Below are 21,503 nucleotides of genomic sequence, written 5' to 3' on the forward strand. Positions count from 1 at the left end.
GAAAAAGAATGCTATGCAACCACCAGAATAAATTTGGAAGATCTATAAATATTTCTGTAGAAATTTCTTTAAGTTATTGCAGAAAGAAAAGCAAAGGGTATTAGTATGTATATATAATACACTGTCATCTATATAGAAAGGACAGTATACACTTTTACATGCCTAGATCATGTCTGGATGGTTACAAAAAAAACTGTAAAACTACTTGTATCAGAAGTGAGACTAGAAAACTACAATAAAAGAAAAATTTTCACTGTGTATCTTTTGTATTATTTCCCTTTACATTCATGCCCTTGTGCTTCATATATGTATGTATGTGCCTGTCTGTCTGTGAAAACTATAAAAAGTATATCTTCTGAAGACAAAGAAATGTAATTCAAAATGAATACCTAAATAGACATGTATATATTGGTATCAGAATGATTCCTACTGTTACTGAGCCAAATATAGCCTTTTACTTTTGCTACTTTAACATTATAATGATAAAGAGTCAGGGCATTACATTAATCATTGTAGAAAAAATACTTGCTGCTAAACATGTTTTAGTAATATGAGATAATCCCCAAAACACTCTATTTTAAACTATTTTTCTTTAAATATATTCTAAAATATCCTAAAAAGCACACTACAGTCTTTTAAAAAAGCAAATTCAGAGTCAGACAGAACAGATAAAGATGGTACCATAAAATACTGTAAGAAAAATCAGTGTAAACAGTAAATGATAATTAAAATATATAGAAAATGACAAAGTTTCTCTTAAGTATTATAGTTCTTCACATTAACATGTGTGTTCCATGTTTGTAGCTATGTTTTCGGAACAAATGTAATTTACTAGATTAGTACTGTGTCAGTTGTACCATGCAGTTAAAACCAGGCACCATGATTCACCTGGAGGAAGCTACTCATATTACAGATATTGTAACCAGAAAATAAAATTAAAAATAAACTCAGAACTCAAAATCCAGAAGAATACTTACATAAATCCTTCAATTTATATTTTAGCTAATTGAGTTTCAGAGAAGTTACACAGTTGGTTGAAGGCAAAGCCAGAACTCTTCACTCCAGTCTGGGATATTTGACTGTGAACCATATTATAAACCTAATCTTCAAAATCATAAGAAATATCACTGGTATATTCCCTGTTGTATGCATTAATGAAGGCATAAACTTCCACAATTACTGAAAACCCACATCAAGACTAATACTGATATGTACAGCAATAATGTACAGCCTTATAGAAACTATCATCTTAAGTATCATTTTAAAGAACTGGCTCCACAGTAAAAGAAGGTGAGTTAATAACCTGGGAGGTAAAAAGAAAATATAGGAAGTAGCAAAAAGAAGATAAACGGCAAACTCACATTCAAATAATCTGAGTAAAGATACTACGAAATGAATACACTACAATAGAAATCTGGCTTATAATCTAACAAAAATGTCTAATGTAGATAGAAAGTAGAAGGGATGAAAAGTTTTTAAACATCCACACTGCCTATTATAATGCACATATGTGACTATGTAATGAGTCACTTTCATATTTTACCTCAAATATAGATGAGACCAATGAATTTGATTAATGTTTATTATTACTATGTACAAACCACAGATTAATCTGAAGAAAAATATCGAAACAATTTTTCCTCAAACAAAAATTTGTGGACTCAGGTTCTGAGCTCTCGTAGATGTGTAACACAGATTCTACTGGAAAAACAGGGTTAGCAAGGACAGTAATGGGATATTAATAAAATGACCGATTTGTTGTCCTAGGTTTTCCTGGACAGGAGAATGGAGAATGGAAAACTCAACCATGAAATCAAAAAGGCATCTGTCTTCCAGGTTGTTCTCTGCCAATGTCTTGAGAAAAATGTTTGAACTTTCCTGTTGGCTTTGTATGCAAATAGCTCCAGATGCAAAGTGAACCACATCTAAGTTATTCAGTTCAACATCTGCTGGTCCAATTCCCATTATTCCTTCTAAAGGGTCAGCTTGTGACAGTTTAGTTTGCCCTCTATCTAGGCTGTTTTGAAGGAGCTAATTTGGATTGAAGTATCTATCTGGATCTCTAGTTTTTCCCTTTGATGGTCAATGCATTCTAATGTGGTCTGTGTTGTGCTACAAAGAACTTAGAAACATATTAGAAAGGACAGTGTTCAAGGTTTTGCCTCCCACCTTGCCTTCTAGACAATTTATATTGTGATACAGTTAAAAGCAAAAGCAAACAGTCATTTGCCTCTAATACTGCACCACCCATGTTGTACACAATGGCAACATGACAATACTTTTTTTTTTCAACTTCTTCCTTTTATTGGTAGCTCCATGACAACACTTTCTGACATAATATTCTTTTCATGTAACTGCTATCAAAGATTTGAAACTAAAGTTACTGATTAAAGTGTTTGCTAATATTAACAACACATTTTATAAAACATCCTGTCCTTTGGGATGACAACTTTCACATGGCATCCCTGAAAATGGAATAAGGTCCACAGCATGTGGCATTGAGTGTCTCATACACAGCATATATTCAAATATATGATAAGTGAATGAACAAATAAAAAAAATTAAAATAAATTCCATGGATTCTGATATTTTGAGTCCGTTGCAACTAGAAAACATAATCCAAAAAAAAGTAGTGACACCAAACTAAGACTAACAGTTCTGAGAACTTGCAAGATCAAGTAAAGATACAGTCCTTTCAAAACAGTATAAGTAGAGAACCTGCATTGGAAGGTAAAAGGGGGGAAAACGAAAGAAATCAGAATATTTAGCTATATATATCCATATATACATACCTAAATTCTGATTGATATATTAATATATAGGCACATGCACATTTGTGCATTTATATGTACATGTGTGTATCAAAAGATAACCATTCCTTCTGAAAAGTCTCTGCTCTTAGTCTCCTAAAAAGTAGAACATTATGAGTCTCATAAACATTTAGAAAAGATAGTTAATTGGGAACAATTTCAAAAAATAAGAGCTATCTTATCCAAAAATAAAAAGATCTTTTTCTGTAAAATAGATTGCTATGAGTAGCCAACTCAAAAACTTTCTTATATTATATGCTATGCAAAAGACCAACAAAATAGTTGTTCTTTCTTTCAGAAAATCTGACTATTCTTGTTAATCATCATTTCCATTTCAAATGACTGAATTGAGAATGATCGGGAAAGTTAACTGAGCCCTAGAGAAAATAGGAAAAGAGAGTGATAATTTCATATTCATTCATCTCTTATTTACATTCTCCAATTTCTATGATAATAGAGGTATAAAGATACATTTTATAGGTTAGATGCCATACCTTAATGATATATGGACCTAGAGATAATAGTTTATGTAAAGAGTCAACATGCACATTTTCTTTATTCTGACTGGCAATTCATTAATTTCATCATCAGCATTGTATACAATGCTAGCATTTAAAAGAGTACACCATGTAAATGATGCTAATATACAGTGAGATGCATGTCTTCAGGTAACTCGACCCATTGACAAAATCAAGGCTATAAACAGACACTTGGAGAGATACATGAATTATCCCAGGTGCTATTATGAAATCATCTTCCAACTAATCGCCAGTCCTGAAGAAGTATAATCACTAGGCACACTAAGCCCAGTACACTCTTTACTTAACAAAAATCCTTTACCCTAACCCCAAGAAGGAAGATTTCTATTTCCCCCAAATACATTAAAAACTTAAACTAAATGTTTCTAAGTTATCTTCTTAGATTTTAAGCTAGGTAAAACTTGGTTAATATTCCTCTCTTTTAACAATATTTTCCATATAGATTATAGACAGCTGAGCTGTAGGTAGAGACATAGACCCCCCAAAAAAAGAAAATTAGTCTTTTCTTATACTGAAAAGAATTTGCCTTAGCTCTCTTAAGGGTTCCTATCTCTGGTCTTTAGTTTGGAAATGAATAAGTTGGGAATTTTTTTTATTTCAAGATATTATGAGGGTACAAACATTTTGGTTACATTTTATATCTCTGCCTCACCCAAGCAAGGATTAGAGGCATGCCCTTCCCCTCTATAATACTACAACTTTCAACCTCCCGCTACCTGAGGCTGCCTGAATCAGGGCCTGACTTCTTCAGCAGCCAGAAGAAGACAAACTATCTAACAAAGGAGAAAGATTGCTTTGACTGAGCGAACACATACCATGTCTTTATCTTTAGCCCTTAGCCAGGTTTGTTTTTCTCCATTTCTGCAAGTCACTGAGGAAATTGAGGAAGAGTACTTTCTTCAGATCTGATTTATTTGAGGGAATGAGGGAGAGACAGTGTGTGTGTGCATGAGAAGATTTGTTTGTTTTTTTTTTGAGACAGAGTCTCACTTTGTTGCCCGGGCTAGAGTGAGTGCCGTGGCGTCAGCCTAGCTCACAGCAACCTCAAACTCCTGGGCTTAAGCGATCCTACTGCCTCAGCCTCCCGAGTAGCTGGGACTACAGGCATGCGCCACCATGCCCGGCTAATTTTTTGCTATATATATTTTTAGTTGGCCAGATAATTTCTTCCTATTTTTAGTAGAGATGGGGTCTCACTCAGGCTGGTCTCGAACTCCTGACCTCGAGCGATCCACCCACCTCGGCCTCCCAGAGGGCTAGGATTACAGGCGTGAGCCACCGCGCCCGACCCGAGAAGATTTGTTAACTCCAATGTCATCAGGCTTTGAGGACATGACCTACTAATATATAGGCATGTACAGATGTGACATAAAGTGTTCATTCCTGGAGAACAGGAACTATTAATAGATAACTTGCCCACAATATACAATTCTTTAGTACACTGTCACAATTTATTATAGGAAGCCATATCCTGTTTCTGCTTTCATAAAATGCAAAGAAGTGCAGTTTGGCTCCAACTTCCAACCTACTGAAACCATTTCCTCAAAAGCCACTTATGACCATCTGTGGATTTTTCCTCAGCCTTCAATCTCACTGACATCTCTATAGCCTTTGACATTAGCCACCATAGGGTCTTTGAAATTTTGTACTTCTGATTTCTGGGTTGTAGAACTAGCCCACTCTCCTCTTTTCTCGACCTCTTTTAACCTCCTCCTATTCCCTAACTACAGACATCCAAGTTAATTTACTCAACCTATCTTTTCTACATATTGTTTCTCCCAGCAATCTCCTACAACTTAAACTGTCATTATCAATAGGAAAACCTTCTCCTGAGTTCTAGGTACCTTAAATACATATGTCTAAAATAAATTCATTAAGGCCTCATATTGTACCAAACCAACTCTCAAATTCTCTATTTCTGTCCATGGTAACACCATTCTTTCAGAATCAAGACTTGAAACCTCAAAAACCAATTTTGACAACTCCTTCACTGACACAACCAGTAAGTCAGATAGTCCTGCTGATACTTTTTACAAAAAACTGAGTTACTGAAAAAGAACTGAAACAGAATCTGAAAGACTAGATTTCATCCCTAAACATATTTACCCCATATCAAACTATAAAACTGTTTAAAATCATCATTTTGTCATCCATATAATGGCAATACTATAGTTGCCTTGCCTACCTTACCATAAACAAAAACACGACAGCACATTAAAAATCCTGAGCCATTATATAAATATCATTTGTTATCCCAGCTCTTCTTATCCATTTCCATTGCCATCCTATTTATTCATTCAGTTACTAATTCATTCATTTTTTTCTTTAATTATTCATTCTATAAATATTAAGAGCCAGCTATAAGCTAGACACTATGCTCAGCATTTAAGATACAACAACAAGACAAGCAGACATAGTGTTTAACACCACAAAACTTACAATTTAACATGAAAGTTAGATAATAGGTGTACGTTGGCATGAGAGGGTTCCCTGGGAAGGTGTCCCAAAAAAATAAATACTAAAGCAAGAAATAAAACATTAAAAAAAAATAAGAGTTAGTATGGTAAGGGAGTGGGAAAGAGTAGCAGTGAAAAACTAAGAAAGACAATTTTTAGCAAAGCAAATAACATATATAAAGCCCCCAAACAAGAATGAGCATCCTAACAATGCCATCCCTTTCTGTCGTTTGCTATTTTGTTCTGTTTATCTTTTCCCTTCAAAATCTTTCCCCATTCTCCCATATCTGCCTGTTGAAATGATATGCATCCTTCAAAGTCCAGATCAGCAATATATGTAGCCAGCTTTGAGGATACTACTTGACTCATACCAGACATGAAATAACCATTTCCTAAACGAATGGATGGCAAAATCTGCAATCTTTCCAAATGACAAATCTGCTTCATATTACAAATATACATGTTCCTGCCCTATCTACCTTCAAAGTAAAGGACTACTAGACTATGGATCATGTTCTATACATCTCTATATCCCCATAGTGCCTAATGTATTAGAAGCACTGGATAAATAATTGTAGGATCAAAAACGCTAACAATCTAGAACTAGGTATAGCTGTTGAAAATACTATCATCTTCTACTCCTGACTTTAAAATGATTTGACAGAAAAGTCTAGTAACCTCAAAATATTTTTTAGACATGAATATTCACATTGAATATTAGGTCTTCCAAGAAATGTCTGTCAATAATGGAATTTATTTTAATATTTAATTTTTTAGATGACAATATTAGTTTTTAAAACTTTTGAATCATTTTATTTAAAAAAACTTAGAAATTTAAATAAGTAGAGATAATAAATTATTTTCAGAATATAAAAAGGGAGTCTAACTAATGAGCTAGACAATCTAAAAAAAGTTATTTGGTACTTCACCTTCCTAAAATTAAGATAAATTAGAAAATGTAAATTGTACTTTAATATCATTTAATGTTCATATCATTTTTAGAATCAAGCTCAAACCACCATCATGGAATTTGTTATATAATTAATAGTTTGTTATTTTTAAAAAACCTAGATTCAAGAGTAAATCTGGATCATTCCATTTTTCAGATCAGAGAAGGACAAGTGAAAAGGTGAGAAACAGGCTTTCAAAGAATAGATGAAAATGTTAAATGGAAAAAAATTCCTAGTTACTATATACCAGTACCTGTAGGAAAGGCAGCCCAAGGAATAGCAGGTGATGTTGTTTGAGTTTCACCATTTCCACCATCAAAAGTCTCTGCAGCCTACAAAGCAAAGGCAAGATTATTTTAGGAGATCTGAAAAGTAGTAATGCTATTTAAGTGACAAAGCATCCAAGTTCTACAAGCATTATCTTCTGTAATATACCACACACTTTCATATTCTCTTTAAATACTCAATTGCTTTTCAGTCTTCATTGCTACCACCCACCACAACTCACCACCCCCAGTATCCATGCCCTATTATCTTCAAGTAAAAATTCTTGTTCCTTATTCAAATAAATCTCCTCTCTATAAGATTTTTATTTTATGTATCCTTAACCACATTATCACTTGTGAACTTTATATCTAAGTATTCTAACTTAACTCCCTACAACATTTACCCATCTACGTAAGAAAAACAGTTTTTTCTTTAAAAATCTAGAGACCAAATCTTTCTAATTAATTAGCACAAGACACAGAGATTAATCTAAATAAACAGGATTCATCTACCATCTTCAATAATCTAACTGGACTTACTAGTAGAGAATTCCTACATTTAGAGAATTCTAAAGCTGACATTTTCAATCAACAAGCCATCCAATTTTCAGACAATTACTAAATGTTGAATTTGTGGGTAAGAGTTCAGAGTTTTCTGTCTGTTAAGTGCTCAGGTCACAGCAAAATTATTACTGAAAATTAGAGCCAGAATTTCAATTTGGATTCTTCATTGAGCTGTCAGACAACGAGATGTTAAGTGGGGCAATCACCACAGGAGTTAAGTAACACAGAACACAGAAGGTACTCTCCACAAACTGTGAAAAATGAACATACATGTGGGGGGGGACCTATAACTACAATTAAATTGCAATGTTGATCGACACTGTATTTATGTAATACTGAAAAGAACAGTGTGTAATTAATACTCTAAGGGGTGCTAGGCACTCTATTCTTTTCTGATAAAATACATGAAGCATGGTTTAAATAAAGGAGACCATGCTAGATTGTAACTTTCAAATAACTAACAAATTCCAAATAATAAACTAAGTCAGATGATATCTGAAACATATATTTTCCTCAAAATGGAAGACATTTTAACAAAATTTTAAATGTTACATTTCAGTAACATAAATAAGATTCAATCACCTAGCAAAGCCTAAAATAGTAAACAAAATGCAGGAAACATAAAAATGTGCTAAACAAAAACCACTTTTAGATGAGACACAGAAAAAAGGTATATCCATTCTCCATATTAACAGATATGAAAGATTGACAAAAGAGAAAAAGATCCCAACCTAAACTCACACCATTCTTTCATGAAATTCAGACCATTAAATATATGCCTAATAGTTTATTTCTCCTACTAATGTTATTAATCACATTCCCTAACTTTTACAATCCCATTTTACCAAATCCAAACTAGGTGAAAGTCTTTAAAAAAAAAAAAAAATCATAGATTTCACTTGATGGTAGTTCCAGGACTTGAGCTCAGGCATCCTGACTCCTAATCCAGAGATTTTCCTACAAGACTATACTGGCTCCATAAAAATAACTGGGTTATAAAATATTTCAATAAAATGAACACACATTGAAAAGGATTAAGGGAAAGACAGTGCTTCTTCAGCTAACAATTTCCACTTAAAAAGTATCCAACTCAAACCTGAGAGAATAATCTAACAACACAAACATACTAATTAGCTTTATAAACCACCAAAACACTATGTACTTAACATACTAAGTTAACTCATTACAGGTGTAAATATAACAATATGTGACAGGATCTTTAATACTCATCCCTAATCTCAAAAATATTTCCTAAGAGAGATGTATCCCAGCAAATCATCTGCTGACAATTTTTCAATCTTTCCTTTAGTGAGTGCTTCCACTGGTAGCACTTAATTACCTCAATTTAAACCATTCCTATGGGCAAGACTAAATGTTGGATAATAATAAGTCAATTTTAACTTTCAGAAAGGATATTTTTAATTTTCCTTGATAGTATTCTTTTACTCCAGAATTACCTTCAAAATGATAAGGAAAAGATCATGAATGCCAATGAAAAATAATATATTTTCAAAATGGTTTACTCCCTTATAGAACCATAAAGTTAAAACAAACTAATGTAAATAATAGTGCGTACCTCAAAACCACCAAAATCATCATCATCCATTCTTCAAGTTGCGCCTGAAAAATATCAAAAGATACTGAAACAAGCCCATACACACATTTATGTCAAAACACTTCTCCAACTTAAATGTATGTATATTTTGATTTGTAAATTAAAACTATTTCATTTGGGTTAAAAAAAACTTTATTTATGTGTTTTTTAACACAAAAAGAACTGGTAATCAGCTTTTACTTTTTGGCAAAATTAGTAATTTCTGTAACTTTTTCAGCAACCATGTATTTTGCCATTTTACGTTCAGACGCCAGGAGTGGAAAAATATTCTTTTACATTTTAATTTGCTTTTCCCAAATTGGCACTAGGGCTCAATTCAATAATGCTTCCTGCTTTTTGCATCTATTCCTCAGTTGTCTGGCAACATCAGCACAAACTCCAGCTAAGAACAGGACTGTGGTGAATTTTTGGAACTCTGTCCCCCACCACAAAGGTTCTTCCCTTGGTTTCATGGCCGAGGCTGATTTAGATTTTCAAAATTGATCAGCATTTTTGAGCTGTGGCCACAACTTTTGGAGCATTTTGATATGTGTATTTTTAGCTGAAACTGCTTTGCACTTTTGGAAAAATGTGGAGCAAGTTACTAGGCTGATCAAGATAAATCAAGTCATATATTCATGGGAGACTAGAGATGAGAAAAACACAAGCTAATATCCAGAATTCCTCTCTTCTTTACTCTTAAAGTATGTAAGAGAGACAAGCAACAGGATAATACATGCTTTATTTTGTCCTAAATGTATATCATAAAAATGGAAGTATAAAACCCTTAGTACTTGGGCTTTAAAAAAGAATAAGCTTTACCTAACAAACCATGAAAGAGCTATAAACCCTGAGGAAGTAAAATAATAGATGACATACATTAAAATAAATTCTCAGATAGATTGCTTCTGAATCTATGATTTGGAACCCATAATTGTGAATTAGTAGCTTCAAGTGATACTCTGGTCTGATACTTTCTTTTTCTATGATATACATTTAGGACAAAATAAAGCATGTATTATCCTACTGCTTGTCTGTCTTACATACTTTTAACAGTAAAGAAGAGAGGAATTCTGGATATTGCTTGTGTTTTTCTCATCTTCAGTCTCCCATGAATATGTGACTTGATTTATCTTGATCAGCCTAGTAACTTCTTTTTCTATCTTTCAAAAAAGAACACATCCAGGTATCAGTTAGGTTTCAATGAAATCAGTAATACAAGACGGACTGGATTACAGGAAAACGATACTCTCCCATTTCTAAAATAAATAGCTATACAAATTAAACTATATATTAAACAATAATCCTAAAGGCATTTTCTAAGATCATTTGCTTTAAGTAGTTATCTATAGCCATGTTGTGCCTTGTCACTGAAATGAATACTAATGCTTTTAAAAAGAAAACTGAAGAAGTTGTTAATAAAATAATAGTAAAAAACATTAATCTCAAAGATTTTGTTTTAATAGGCAAAGCAACTTTATTTTCACAGAAATTCAGTAGGTAATGACACTAAAAAAATATGACGATGGAAATATATTATCAAAAGTAAGGGTATTAAATTAATCAGAATAAAACAGTACCATCACCATTGCTCACAATTTAGCAATCTGACAAAAATGTTTTAAAAATGTATTCTCCAAAAATTAAAACTAAGCCATCCATATACAGTGCTTAAAAAATATAAACCAGATTTTCAGAAACTTTTGATGATGGTTAGTTTGAAATGGCATTCCACATTAATTTTGTGTTGCAAATGAATAGAAATCTGTATGTGATTACATTTTTCATGAAGAAATTACTGAAGAATGATATGGACACTGAGAATTAACCAAGTCAAATTATAAACACCAAGTTTGTATTTTCCATACGTATCCCATGAATCTCAAGAGACAATTAAAAAATATTTTTAGCATCTACACACACTACACACAAATAATATGGCTTCAAAAGGAAGAACTTTTAGAGTAATGTTTCTGTGTGTTTTCATAAGTTGCATCCCAATCAATTATTTGTAAGGTGCCAGAAAATTTGAAAACAAAAACAAATGTCCATGCCTAACAATCATTTCAGCATGTTTGCCTGTGGTAATGAACCAAATATCATTAGTTTCCTAAGTACTGATTTAGCTCTACAAAAGAACGTATTAGTGACCACTGATGTTGTCCACACCCAGCAACTTTTATGTATAAAAAGGCAGATGACAGTCATCCTCTTTTTTATTTTCAAAGAATTATTAAGACAGTAAAAAAAGTGTCAAAAGTTTCTTAAAATACAATACTAGAGAAATAAATATTATTGTTAAAGCAATAATCGTTCTCCATATAGATTTCAAATCCTACAATAGTTTGTTTCCTTCTTAACATTTTAAAGAATAAGAGGAAAGAAAAATTAACAATATTTTGACTTATAAAAATCAAATTTACAATATACAAAAATAGAAAATTAGTTTTAAAAGGAAATATTACAAGTGTGGGCTTCTTTATGGATTCAGCTACTCAGATACATTTAAACCATTATTTTATCTAACAAGAATTTTTATGAAACCTTTTAGAATATTGCTGGCACTTAACATTATAGCCCATTAAACTATTATACAAATATTACAAGAATGCAGATCGGGTCCAAGATGGCAGACTGGAAATGGCCCGCACACACGCTCTCTAGGAGAAGGTGGAAAATCGCAAGTAGATGCCCACCTATGAATGGACTCTCTTGGGGAGAGCATTGCAAATCATCAGAGAACCAACAGAAGACACAGTGAAGGAGACAGGGATGAGGAGTTCACTCACTAATATCTGAAGGTGCCTGGGGGAGACCCCTACAAGTGGAGAAGGGATAAAGGAAAGAGCCCCAGGGCCCTATGATCCCCACATGGACAATGCGACTCGAACTGGCGGGGTGAACCACTACAGACCTCCGTACCGGTGGAGGAATTGCTTAGAGACTGCATGGTAAAGTTGCATCAGAGAGCAGGCTCAGTAGGGACCCTCTGGCTTCAGTTCCCAGTTTGCAACAGCTGACAGCACCCTGAGCTCTCAGTCCGGAGCTCCCAGGCTTCGCTCCAGCTGCCCCAACATCACCCCTTGCCGAGTTAGGGAGGAAACAAGGAGAGTAGACGCTCTCACACACCTGTGAATAGGAGCCAGGCGTCCTGTCCCCCCTCCCTTCATCCCCAACCAGAGCACTCCAAGGACACTCAAGAGGTCCCACAATAGCAGCCTCAGCAGGCCCTGTGTGGGGAAAGAGCCCTAGCCATCCAGCAGCCCAGCCCCTGGGGCCAGTGTGCCAACCAATGGAGCAAGCCCCAGGCCCGTGTGCTGCCGCCCCAAGGTCTACCCCCGGATACCATACCCGAATAGAGATCCACGCCCCGGTAGACCTATGTGCCAGCCAACAGGCAATACCTTCACAGTGCTGTGCACCAATTGAAGGAATAATACCCCTGGTCCCAAACACACAGGGTCCACAGCCCCACAGAACTACACACCCAGCGGTGGGTCAGGCACCCTGGTTTTGTGTGCCAGCCAGCAAGCCATGCTACCAAAGAACCAAGCTCAACCAGCAGAACAAGTCCTCTGGCCCTGTGTGCCAGCCAGAGGGCCATGACTCCACAGCACCATGTGACACCATGCTTGCAGTCCAGCTCTCCACTACACAACTGCTAGCCACAAGCCGCTCCCATGATGTACTACCACTACACCTAGACCTGGATGGAGCAAACACCCTCAGCCCTGACACCTGTGGCCACCACCTGGATAGCCTCAGCAAACAGCCACTGCTAACACCAGGGGAGACCAGGGCAGAGCAACCTCCTGCAACACCTGCCTCAATGGAGAAAGAATCACCCAAACCCCTGCTAGAGCCTCCAACAGCAGCCTAGGGACCAGCACACCACTCCATAGGGAGATGCCCCAGCACTGGCCCCAGTCCCCCCGGCCAGCCTAGTCCCTGGCTAAGGTCCTGCAAAGCACACAGACACCCACCAAGGTCCAGTAACATGCCCCACCGCTGGCAGAAGTCCCGTGACATTTCCAAGTGCCTGCTAAGGTCCCATGACTGGCCCAGGCACCAGCCAAGTTTACACCACCCACTGCCATGGAAAAGGACTTGCACAACCCGCTGCCTGAGCTCCCTACAGTGGCCCGGGGAGGAACCCACCAATCCAAAAGACTATCCTCCAGCATTGGCTTGGACTGCGATAACCACATGGGATCAACATGACGTAGAAAAGCTAAGTTACAGGCTTTCAGTATATCTGCTGGGTCAATCCACTGGAGTAGGACACAAAAGTGTTGTCTAGGGATCTCTCCTCTTTCTAAGTGGGAGAGTTCCCAGAAAAGGATACCAGGCATATTGCAATCCTATCAGCCTTGAGCTGACAGAAGAGGTTTCAGATAGGAAGAAACCAGCAAAAAAATTCTGGCATCATGAAAAAATAAGCTAGTTCAACATCCCCAAAGGATTACAATGGATCCATGGATTCTTCTCTGGTGAATCTAATCCACCCATGAAAAGAACCTCATCAGAAGTTCCACAAAGAAAAAGCTACCTCAGGGAATACTACTTTGACAAACTCCACCACGTGCACAGAATTCCCAATTAGTTCCTGATTTCAATAAGAAGCAGAATAGTGTAAAGGTTAAAAGAAGGGATTATGAAGTCAGGATGCCTCAATTAAAATTCCAGCTTTGCCACTTACTGTGTTACACTGGACACATAAACATTTTTTGCCTCAGTTTCTTCATCTGTCAATTAGGGATAATAATTATAATAGCAATTAACTTGTAAGGTCATTATAAGGATTAAATATGTTAAAATAGATGAAGAGCTTAAAGCAGTATCTGACATATTCTAAGCACTATATAAATGTTTGCTTCACTCTTACATATGAGCAGACTCCCAAGGACAACCAAAGATATGAAGAAAGCATCAAATATTAAAAACAGAGACCAAAAAAAAAAAAAAAAAGATTAAAAGGATGAAAAAAATTAAGACTACCCAAGAGAGAAAATCTTCAACAACAAAAGAACCTCAAACATATCTTCAGAGAGTTAATAACAGAAGATAGTTTGTGCATGAAATAAGAATAGGATACCCTAATTTGGGTGGGGAGGAAGGAATGGACAACAAGACTAAAGTCTTATAAATAAAAAAGTATAATTGTAGAAATGAAAAACTGCAGGGTGGAAAATAAGGAAATCTCCTTGAAAAAGAAAATTATAAGGGAAAAATGGAAAATCAGAGTAAAAACATAAGAAAATTATTAATACAAGATCTTGTCCAGGATATGCAATATCTAATTATTAGTTCTAGAAAAAAAAAGAACAGAGAAAAGAAAACCAAAGAAATTATCAATATAAAGAAAATTTTTTCTAAAACTAAAGGCTATTATTTCCAGATTTAATAGGTCCATTAAGTTTCCAAGAAAATAAAAGGAAAAAACCCACACCAAGGTACAACAGAGAAGAAGAGAAAATCCTACAAGCTTCCAGAGACATAAAACAGGTTTCATACAAAGGATCAAGACTATAATGGCATCAGACTACAACATAGCATCACTGGAAGGTGAAAAACAATGGAGCAATGCTTTTAAAATTCTGATGGAAAAAAATGACTTACAAACATACAATTCTATAATTAGCCAAATGAACACATAATTAATTTGAGGAAAGAATAAAGCCATATTCATATCTATAAGGTCTCAAAACAACTTTGATTTCCCAAACACTCTTTATTTAAAAAGCTATGGAGGAAACCAAGGGAATAGTACAAGAAAGAGGACATGGGATTAGAAAATAAGAGATCCAACTAAAGTGAAAAGCAAAGGGAATTCTCTCAGAATGAGGGTGAAATGAGTTCCCACAGTATCTACGTACCAAGAATACATATCAGCCAGTCCAGGTTAGAGTAGATCAGAAACCTCCTGGGAGATGTATTAAAGCAAATGAAATTAATAGACTATCTCATAGGTTTTACCATCATGAGTGTAATTTTAAGCAACTGGGAGAAAATTTAGGGTTGAATTAGAGATGAGAGAACTAACCAAATGAAAACAGAGAGAAACCATTATGTTAGACAGGAAAAGTAAACATTATACCCTATATTTTTCAGCTGTGCATGGTATTTACCTAGTCATAATAATGTAAACAGTGACTAATTGAAGCAAAATTATAATATAACCATACTGGGAATGTAAGAGAAAGAAGATTGGGGTGAGGGTAGATGGGGGTGGTGAAAGACAGCTAAAGCCTCATCTTTCACGTTGGAAAGCTGATCTGTCTGAAATTGGAAAATCAAAAAGTAGCAATAAAAACATGTTATTTTGAAATACACTGGTAAACACTAAAATAATTAGCTATATGTGTTAAATATCTTGCTTCTAGAAAGCAGGAAATGGAAGGACAGGGAAAGAAGGGAGGGCATAGGAGACTATTGTACATCACAGCAAGCCTTTCACAACTTGCAACTATGAACACAAAAAACAATATGGCATGATGAGCCAACTAGCTGAGATCTGCATCAAAATACTCTGAAAAAAACTCAAGAAAAATATCCCTTTACAAAACTAACCATAAAAAGAGGCACAAATGCTTTAAATTAGCATTTACTCAATAAATAAATTAGAATTTTTCATGTTAGTCTCCATTATACCATTTTCCCATATTACAAGAATTAAAACACAATGTAAAACTGTATCTTTAGACACCAGTTGCTCAAAACCAATCCCCTCCCCGTCCACACACACACAAAAACTCCTAACAGAGAAAAAGACACTGAGGTAACCAACTTCAAAAAATAAAGTCTCAAGAGATCATCCAGGTTATTCAAGCAACCCAAAGTACCCTATTAGTTAACACTGTCCACTTAGCATTTAAATAAATCTCTATACCATCTGTAAAACTACTTTGCTAACCAGCATCCTCATAGCTGCAATAATATTTTTCCATTTGATCCTGTTTGGTGCCATGTTTCCTAGAAGCAAATGAAACAAGTGATTTTCATTTTCTGACTCTCCTGTGCAAACATAAATTGGAAAGAGGAAACAGAACAAAGGAAACACACACACACACCCCTTACTTAAGAGTTAATAATACCCATTAAGACTGAGAAAATTAGAAGATTCTAAACATACAAGATCAAAATTTCAGGGTTATCAGTTCAAGGAAATTATTTGTTTACCTTAGTTTGCACAAGAAATTTGGAAGTAGTATTGGGACCATTTGTTAATCTTTTTTTACACCCTAGCACCTTGAACCGAGCAGTTCCTAGCACATAAGAAGGGCTCGTAGATTATTTTTGAATCAATGCTTTTGGAATAAATAACCAAATGAAAGTAAATGAGTTGCTAATAGTTCCCACATGACTTCCTTTTCCATCTTATTTTTCCAAGAAAAATACATTGGAGCTCAGGCAATAGAAGATCAAGTTGCTAGCACTAAAACAGCTCTACTCATATTAAGATATGAGCCTAAACACCTATATCTTAAAAGAAATTACATTGCTACTTTCCATTCTCTTCAAGTACACAATCATTACTGGGGCTAATGGTAATTTTGAAATTTCCTATGAAGCTGAATTAAAGAAGTATTGCTACACTACAAATTCTACTGCCAATGAACCTTAGCCAGTAGCAGAATATTATCACAAGTACAAAAAATAACGTATAAATTTATTACCTGAAAAACTTCTATGCATAAATGATCAGATAGGAAAACATCCCAACCACAAATAATTTTAATAACTAAAATTTTTCCTTTATATAATTTTCATCTGTTATCAATTAAGTTTTTTGTCTCTATCAACTTTCACTCAAAAAATTTACCTATTTGGAGAAAATAAGAAAGATAAAAATTATAAGGCACTTAGTCTCCAAAACCTTATCTACTTTCCGCTCTCTTTGGTTAATTCTTCTGCCTCCTCTAGTGCCTTAATAGCAATCTTTCCCCAAGCTAATCACCCTCTGATGCTATCTCATTATCCTTTTCTTCAAAGAATGCAAACACTCTCATAATTTTAATGGTCTGCACAAATTTACCAGAACTAACCACCTCTCAGAGACTAGTTATATATTCACAACCAAATAATGAACATTTTTATGGAGTTATCCCTCCATCAACTCAAAATTCTCACCGTATGAACTACACTCCTATCTGGCAAAATCCCATTCCCTGATGAATGTTAGGGGGAAGATATTTCACTTCCTCTCCTCACATTTTAAAAGATGCAGGTCTCTTGATAGAAAGAAAACAAGACTGAAGAAATACTATGGTCCCTCCCTCTATCCTCTTTACTCCTCTCCAAAAAAGAGTAAGAATAACAATGGTGAGAGCAGGACATCCATAGTTGTCTCTTAGACGAGATTATAGAGTCTAGTGTGCATGCAAAGTAGATCTTTGAGTTCCTCACTGGGAACTTGGTGCCCATAAACAATATACTATTATTCTAGTATAGCTCCCCTGGAGAAGCTCACCAGGTAAAAACTTCATTCTTTTAGCGTGAAGACTTGCTTTTTTAGCTACTGTGCCTGTGATGATGGATAGGTAAATTCAATTTAGAAGAAAATGCATAGGAGACCTCATTTCAGACTTAGATCTAAGCCACATTTACATTAAAGCTTTAACAACAGAACCACTACTCTGATTTCTGCATGACTCTTGATTCTATTCCTCCATTAATTCAGAATACAGAGTGGCTGCAAAGCAACTGATAACACCCCACCCTCCACCCCCAAGAACCACCACCAATATCCAATTACCTGTCTTCTGATGAGAACCATCATAGAAAAATCACCATGAAATTCATGTCTCCCATCTTCAACTAGATTCCCAGTGCTGCTTACCACACCCACCATTTCTTATTAAAGCTTTCTTTCATTCTCCAGAGACTGCCAACTCTCCTCAAACTCCCAACCTTTTTATTCCTTTTGGCAATCAAGGCAAATGGTCAAGTCTCCTGCTAAACAGGGAAAACAGAAGACCTTTTAAGATAAGTCCCTCAATGTCTTCCCACTAAAACTATAGTTACCAGCATTCTACTCACAAAGAAAAAAGAATCCCTCCACCTACTTAAGGCCAATTCCTCCATCTGTGCTCTCGGAAACAGATTTCTCAATTGTTCCTTATTAAATGTTCAACTTCCCCCTCTTATTTGGCATTTTTCCATCAACACTGAAACATGCTTCAGGTCCTAGTCTTTAAAGATGAAACAAAACAAAAACAAAAGCAAAACCTTCCTCAACTACACTGTCCTCTCCAATCACAGTCCTTCCCTTTTCACAGCTCAATTTCACAGACACTCTATTCTTACATCCAATTTCTGCAAATTACCTCCTTTTCACTAAATGCAAAAAGACACTTTCAATTCCTTCTCTTATTTGAACATTAACAGCATTTGATCTGTCTTTCCTTCTCAAAACACTCTAACCCCATGATATGCAAGACAACCATACTCCTTCCTTCTTTTTTCATAGTTCTCTGACTGCTTCTCAATCTCTCTTGCAGGTTCTTCTACCTACTCTTTAAATGTTGGTGTTTCTAACGGCTCCAACCTAACCCTTTTTTTCTTTACACTTCAGATATACTTCCTGGACTACTTCATTCACTCCTTTGGATTCATTTACAAACACAAGCTAAGGTATCTCTAATTTGGATATGTCTCCCAAGCTCCAGATCCACATACCCGAGAGACAACTGAATAGTTTCTCTTTCAATCTAACAGGCCACCTCAAATTCAATACAACCAAACTGAACTCAAGATCTCCCCCACCAACCTCAAATTTCCAGGATTCCGTGGCCCAGTGACTGGTACTACCACCTATAACACAGTTCGTCAAGACAAAAACTTGGAGTCATCTTGGCCTCCTCCTTCTCTCTCTCACTCCACACATGCAGTCAATCACCAAATCCTATCTCTTAAACACCTCTAACCACCTGCTCCGCTCACTCCCCAATACCTCCACCTGAGTTAAGGCCACCATTTACCTTTCATCTGGTTCATAGCATCAGCCTTCAAAGCAGCTCTCTGCTTCCAGTTTTGTTCCTTCCTAGTTCATTCTCCACTCTGCTACCCAAGTGGTCCTTCTAAATATTCCCCATATTAAAAAACCTTTCAATGGCTCCTCATCATTTTATGAATGAAGTCAAAATTCTTAACATGAATTACTGGAACTTTGTGACCTAGTGGCTGCTACTATCCTCATCTCTACCACATCCACATCCTGCAATCATATATTAATAGAAATTTGTATTTAAACCACATGACTCTGGCCAAATCACTACACCTCTTTGGACCATACTGTCCTCCTATGTAAAATGAACAGACTGACCAGATGACTTCTAAGGTATTGCAGTGTAAGATCCTCTAAATGTACTATTATCAAGTTCATTTCTTCTTCACAAACTACTTTCTATCCTGGATCTGTTCTTTTCAGTCAATAGTATTATCCTCCTTTAGTCCATCCAGGGTGCAGAACCCAGGTATCATCTTTTACTCTTCACTTTACACTTCACTGTAGCAGGTAAGTCATTCAATCCTATATTATTTTCCTACTTATTCCTTCTTTTCTCCTCCAGTGACCATTCTTGTGATTCAGATCTCCATCTTATTCAAGATCTTATTTCTTGAAAATTACCAGAACTTACTTCTTGGCATTCTGCTCTCCAATCCATTCATCACACTGTATAAATATTTCTAGAATAATCATGTATTAGACCCTAAAACTATTATTATGTCAATCTCAACTCCAAATCTTTCAAAACAAGAATGTCAAATTCATCCTTCTAATGGGATATGAGCTTTGAGGCCTCACATGTAAGCAAATTAAGCATGAAGATAAAATTGTGAATTGCATTGACACTAATGATTAAAAGTAAAAATACGTCCTGTAAAAAGTCTACAACTATATCACAACATCAAGGCACAAGAGAGGCCTCTATACAACAAAAAAAAGAGAGAAAAATGTTACGTAACAATCAGAGTAGAATCAGTGTTGACAACATAAAACTGAAGACCCTGATAAGAAGTCATACATAACTCCTCCCTGTGCTTACCTGGAAATTCTTCACTTATTTTCTCATCACTCCCTCACTTTGAAATAAATGAAGTTTCATCTCTTCTATACCTATTACCAAAAATCATACTATTTTTATCTGAGTTATCTTTTAAGGGGTATCCTACAGTATGTAAATTTGGGGGACCTAACTTTTTCATATAACATTATGTTGCTGATATTACTGTAGCTATTATTCATTCTTTTGGCTGCTATAATATACCACAGTTTATTCACCACTTTCTTGTCAATGGACATTGGGTAGTTTATAAGGTTTTGTTATTGAGAACAGATATGCCTCAAACTCCTGGGCTCAAGCGACCCTCCCGTCTCAGCCTCCCAGGTAGCCGGGATAACAAAAATGGCTATGAACATTTTTCAACACATATACTTTTGTATATACACAGAATTTCTCTCTAGTATACACCTATGAGTAAAATCACTGGGTTGAAAGGTTTGTCTATGTTTAGTTTCCAAAGTATTTTCCAAAATGGCTGCACAATTTTTACTTGTGAAAGCAATTTAAGAAAATCCTGTAAATCCTCATCCTTCCCAACGCTTGGTTTTACATAGTATCTCATTTTGTACTTAATTTGATTTCCCTGATCATTAATGAAGTTAAAATTTCTTCATGTGATATGAAGTGATATGTGGTTCCTCTTGTGAAATGTCTAATTCATATCTTTAATTATTTTTCTGCTGGGTTGTCTGTGTTTTGTTAGTTGATTTGTATGAATTATTAAAATATTCTTCATATTAATCATTTGTTAGCTGTGTAGATTGCAATCACCTAGTTTATAATCTTTAATGAAGCTTTTAATGTACAAAATTTCTCAATCTTATTAGACTTAATTTTAGTCTTATTTTTAAAATCTTTTGCTATCACTAGATCTAAAAGATATACTCTGTATTTTCTACAAAAAAAGTTAAAATTTTATTTTTTATATTTAAGTATTTAAGCCACCTGAAGTTTATATTTATATATAATGGAAGCAGAGTTCCAATTTCTTTTTTTCTGATATGGATCATTTTTCTCAATTTCACTTATTATATAGTAACTTCTTTCCTCACTAATCTGATATGACATCTTTATCATATACCAAATTTATGTTGGTATAAACAGACTCATAAATATATGGATCTATTACTAACTTTAGAATTATATTTCAGCAGAAATGACTGACATATTTATGATATTCAGTAATCCTATTCATAAACATAGTTATCATTAAGATATACCATGCTAAGTTTTTCTTTAAAATGCCTATTAATAAAGT

The 21,503-nt window shown here is 35.2% G+C and overlaps 1 protein-coding gene across 5 annotated transcripts in view; it reads right to left on the reverse strand.

Annotated features, from left to right (window-relative positions):
* The window catches only part of CCDC91 (coiled-coil domain containing 91), a 487,635-nt gene that overhangs the window by 443,176 nt on the left and 22,956 nt on the right, over positions 1-21,503 (reverse strand). For 4 of the 5 annotated variants that reach the window (XM_045554115.1, XM_045554112.1, XM_045554116.1 and 1 more), the window contains exons 2-3: positions 9,162-9,205; positions 7,009-7,087 (exon numbers count right to left, since the gene is read on the reverse strand). In XM_045554115.1, coding sequence (XP_045410071.1) covers positions 7,009-7,087; positions 9,162-9,191 — 109 coding nt within the window. In that variant the 5' untranslated portion in view covers positions 9,192-9,205. Of the gene's footprint in view, positions 1-7,008; positions 7,088-9,161; positions 9,211-21,503 lie in introns of those variants that run through there. The other variant, XM_045554117.1, reaches the window with a different exon arrangement.

Source organism: Lemur catta, chromosome 6 (genome assembly GCF_020740605.2).
Source record: "Lemur catta isolate mLemCat1 chromosome 6, mLemCat1.pri, whole genome shotgun sequence".
Lineage (NCBI taxonomy): Eukaryota > Metazoa > Chordata > Mammalia > Primates > Lemuridae > Lemur > Lemur catta.